At 35.6% G+C, this 4421-nt stretch overlaps 1 protein-coding gene across 1 annotated transcript; it reads right to left on the bottom strand.

The window, feature by feature from the left end:
- Nucleotides 1-1047: 1047 nt before the first annotated feature.
- LOC108360692 (uncharacterized) lies at nt 1048-3213 on the bottom strand. Its single transcript, XM_017613082.1, has 2 exons — nt 1421-3213; nt 1048-1370 (listed from the first exon to the last, which is right to left on the bottom strand). Coding segments are annotated over exons 1-2 (1263 nt in total). The 5' UTR covers nt 2682-3213; the 3' UTR covers nt 1048-1368.
- Between the last annotated feature and the right edge of the window lie 1208 nt (nt 3214-4421).

The following is a 4421-nucleotide window of genomic DNA, read 5'->3' as shown; positions in this document are numbered from 1 at the left end:
TTTAGTTTTCTCTCTTCTGCGATTAAACGTACCTTCGCAATATTATAATCTAGTTTACCATCTAGATTTTGAAGAGCAGTAACAAGAGGGTCAAATTTCTCCGGTATGGTAAGAAACAATTGAGCTAAAACATCATTTTCTTCAATCACAGCTCCAGATAATTTGAGATTTCGAACCAATCGTTCAAACGTTGCCAAATGAGTAACCACTGACTCATCCTCTCGCATACGTAGCGTTGTGAGCTGCTTACGTACCAAGAGCTGACTTAGCACAGACTTCTTTGCAAACGATTCGTTGAGACTACTCCACATTGCCTTTGCTGATTTCTTTTCCCTAATATAACTCAGACAACACTGGTCGACGGCCAAAATTTACCAGAGACGCCGTTATGAAATTCGTATGTAAAATCAACCCCTGATTCCGAAAATCAAGGTTATTTTTAATTTTATGGTACCGTTTTTGAGATATTTGCAATTTATCGTTTTTGCAAAAAAAAAAAAAATTGGGTCCACTTAATCATATATATCTCAAGAACGAATTAAGCAATTCCAAAACGGAGCTTTTAAAAGGTAATAAAATTTTCTATAAACTGTGCATACAACACTTTTTGCTAGGCCCTGTAGATTCAAAGATAACGAACAATCATTACCGATTTTTTCAATTTTTTTTGTAAAAATATAAAAAAAATTGTACTTTGCGGGGAAGGATCTCGAAAACCTTTTATTTTTTTGCAGATTTTTTTTTTCTCCCTAAGCTCTGTTGTATTACAAAAAAAAATAAGCTATCATCGAAGAAAATCGATGCAAAACTACGTAAGTTATAAGCGATCAAATAAAAATACCCAGGTTGCGCAATTTCAACGTATACCTCAAAACGTATGTATGGTATAAAGAAGAGTGAAATATCTAGCTATGCTCTGTTTCTATTGAGTTAAAAGTTCAATTTATGAATGAAATTACCCATATTTTTAACTTTTTTTTTATATTTATTTATGTTTATACTATATTCTAACAATCTTTATCTTAATTTGATTTTACTATGTTGTCGAAATAATTATGTGTTCTACTTTGACGCTTATTCAGTTTAGGATCGGTTTCTCTTATGAGAAACCAGCAGTAATCACCCATCATTGCGACGTCCCAGAATCCTTGATATCGATTCTCAATTAATTTCATTTGCTGATGAAACCTTTCGCCATGTTCATCACTTTCGTCGCCAAGATTTGCCGGAAAAAAGCTCAAATGTGAGTGGAGAAAGTGAATTTTTAAAGACATATTTACGCCCATTTTCGCATAATTATTGATTAGGTCGTTCACTATCTGCTCGTAGTTAGGGCTTTTGTGTCTACCGAGAAAAGAAGCAACGACCTTTTCAAAGGATTCCCACGCTGCTGCCTCAACTGATGAGAGTAGTCCTTTGAATTGATTATTGTTGATCAACTTTCTTATTTGTGGTCCAACAAAAATACCTTCCTTTATCTTGGCTTGAGAAATATCTGGAAAAACTGTTTTCAAATAGTCGAATGCTTCGCCTTCTTTGTCCAAAGCCTTAACAAAGTTTTTAATGAGACCGAGCTTGATGTGTAAGGGTGGAAGTATGATTTTCTCTTTCTTGACAAGAGGGGTGTATTTGATGTTATCCACACCAACGGTAAACTCGACTCTTTCCGGCCAATCCTTTCTGACGTAGTGGTCCTTACGAGCTCGGCTATCCCACTTGCAGAGGAAGCAGCAGTGCTTGGTGTAGCCACTTTGTAGACCGCATAGCATTGCAACGACTTTGAGATCAGAACATATTTTCCAATCATGCTCTTCATATTTGATAAATTTGAGAATTTTTTGCATTTCCTCGTAGGTTTCCTTTGTATTTACTGCATGTGCAATCGGGATAGAAGGCTTTTTGTTACCAATATGCAATAATACAGCCTTCAAACTCAGTTTATTGCCGTCTATGAACAATCGCCACTCTTTTGAATCATATGTTTGACCAAACTCTTTGAATAAACCAGGGATGTCGTTGCAGTAGCATATACTGTCTTTCTTGGTATAGTGTTTGGAAAATGGTTCGTGACGAGTTCTACTATATGTCACCTTAACATCGGATGACACAAATTTAAATTGTTGCATACGAGAAGTGTGGATCTCGGCCTTTTCCTTGGATAGTTCCAAATCTCTTATCCAATCATTAAGTTGTGCTTGTGACAGAACGTTTCTTTCGTTTTCCATGCGAAATTCAGTACAACTTGATCCCCCGCACTCAGATGTTACTGTTGACAATGGAACTGGATCCGCAACTGCCGTTGAATGTAGTACTGGTAATGTCACTGTAGGTACGCTAGCATAGGTTACTCCTCTTGATCTTCCAACGCCAAGTACTTTTGTTTGACAAATATAACACTCTATTGAATGGCAAGTAGGTTCTCTCCATATCATTGGTGTATCAAATTTTGTTTGTTGTCCTGATTCCCACTGAATCAATTCTACTCGACACGATGTACACAAAGTGTTCGGTGTCCATGGTTTTTCAGCATTTTTAGGCTCAATTCCAAAATACTTGGAGTATAAAGTTTTGATATGATCTGAGAACACTCGTCGTCGCCTTATGATAGTATATTGGCCACACATGAAACAGAACATATCTGGATCCTTATTACACTCAAATTCTCGCGTCCTTTTACTCATTTTATTTTTTTTAATAAATCACGGTTTTGAAATTAGACTTATGAACTGAACTATCTCCGGCGAGCCTTGAAGATGTTATGAAGTTTCAAAGCGCATTAACTCATATTTATACTCGGAACAAGAATAAAATTGAAAAAATCAAATCTTACCTAGACAGAAAGGTTCCTTTTTATAACAAGCCGGGAAAAGAAAATACTACCTGTTTTAGATGTAGGCTTTAGAAATTTTCTGTGTCTTATAATTTTGAAAATCTACCTGCATACTTACCCATAACTGACGGAAATACATGTTTATAACTACATGCCTACAGCAGGTTTCGAACCCAACCACTCTTCCTTTCGATGCAACCACTCTACCTACTATAATACAATTCGAGTATTAAAAGTACTATTTGATTTATTTAAAGAAAAAGTGTTATCATTGTTATGGTGTTATTCGTTTATCCGGATAATATCTCACTTGCACTTTATACCTTTAATATATGTATGTATGTATAGGTACATACATTGAAGTTGCGCAACCTGGGTATTTTTATTTGATCGCTTATAACTTACGTAGTTTTGCATCGATTTTCTTCGATGATAGCTTATTTTTTTTGTAATACAACAGAGCTTAGGGAGAAAAAAAAAATCTGCAAAAAAATAAAAGGTTTTCGAGATCCTTCCCCGCAAAGTACAATTTTTTTTATATTTTTACAAAAAAAATTGAAAAAATCGGTAATGATTGTTCGTTATCTTTGAATCTACAGGGCCTAGCAAAAAGTGTTGTATGCACAGTTTATAGAAAATTTTATTACCTTTTAAAAGCTTCAAACCGTTTTGGAATTGCTTAATTCGTTCTTGAGATATATATGATTAAGTGGACCCAATTTTTTTTTTTTTTGCAAAAACGGTAAATTGCAAATATCTCAAAAACGGTACCATAGAATTAAAAATAACATTGATTTTCGGAATCAGGGGGTGATTTTACATAAGAATTTCATAACGGCGTTTCTGGTAAAGAGAAAAAGTTGAAATTTGTGGTCCAGTGCAATCATTGTGGACAAACGCAACAAGGCGCTCCATGGCTTTTTTATCCTTTCTAAGGAACTCAGCCTTAGCCTCCTCTCCAAATGGTGGATCGCCCGTTAAAACCTCCCCCAAATTAAGAGAATCCAGATGAATTTTGACTCGGAACTGCCAATCGTCAAATTCAGCTCCTCGGAATTGAGGAATTCCATTTGTATTGTCCTTGCCGTCGCCCATAACCTAAAGGCTTTTATAGCAAATGGAAAATGTTTTATTTATTTTTATAAAGAAAACTTCAGTAAGTGAAAAAATGTTCTAATACAATAGGACAACGATTGCTAGTTTTTTACAAACACATAAAAGGTTGAACATAGGTAAAGTAAAACTCAACAAAATTTATACTTGCCTTCCGCCAACGCCAAGAAATTGTCTGGAAGGTCTTCATCATCTTTTTGGAAAAGTGAGTCATATGCGGCTTGTAACCGCGCCCAGAGATTGTCAATAGTTCTTTTTTATATTTCGAGGGCCGACTCTGTGAATTCCTCTATGGGAGAAGAGGTGAGTCTGGCACAATATCTCATGAATGAATGATGATTTCTTTGCTTCGGTAGAAGTCTGAAGCTTTTCAAATACCTGCTCGAAGTGAATTTTTAGACGCCAAATGAATTGAAACATCACGACCGAGTGTGCGAAAGTATAGTCGTCATGTAATCGTTTCATCATGATTGTGACG

This window comes from Rhagoletis zephyria, unplaced genomic scaffold (genome assembly GCF_001687245.7).
Source record: "Rhagoletis zephyria isolate East Lansing unplaced genomic scaffold, Rhagoletis_zephyria_1.1 Rzeph_scaffold_00610, whole genome shotgun sequence".
Classification (NCBI taxonomy): domain Eukaryota; kingdom Metazoa; phylum Arthropoda; class Insecta; order Diptera; family Tephritidae; genus Rhagoletis; species Rhagoletis zephyria.
The sequence above is the reverse complement of the archived record's forward strand: the minus strand, read 5'-3'. Positions and strand labels throughout refer to the sequence as shown.

What these genes read in the sequence shown, in the direction of transcription:
- LOC108360692 (XM_017613082.1), bottom strand. Translation starts at nt 2,681, where the DNA reads ATGAGTAAAAGGACGCGAGAATTTGAGTGTAATAAGGATCCAGATATG.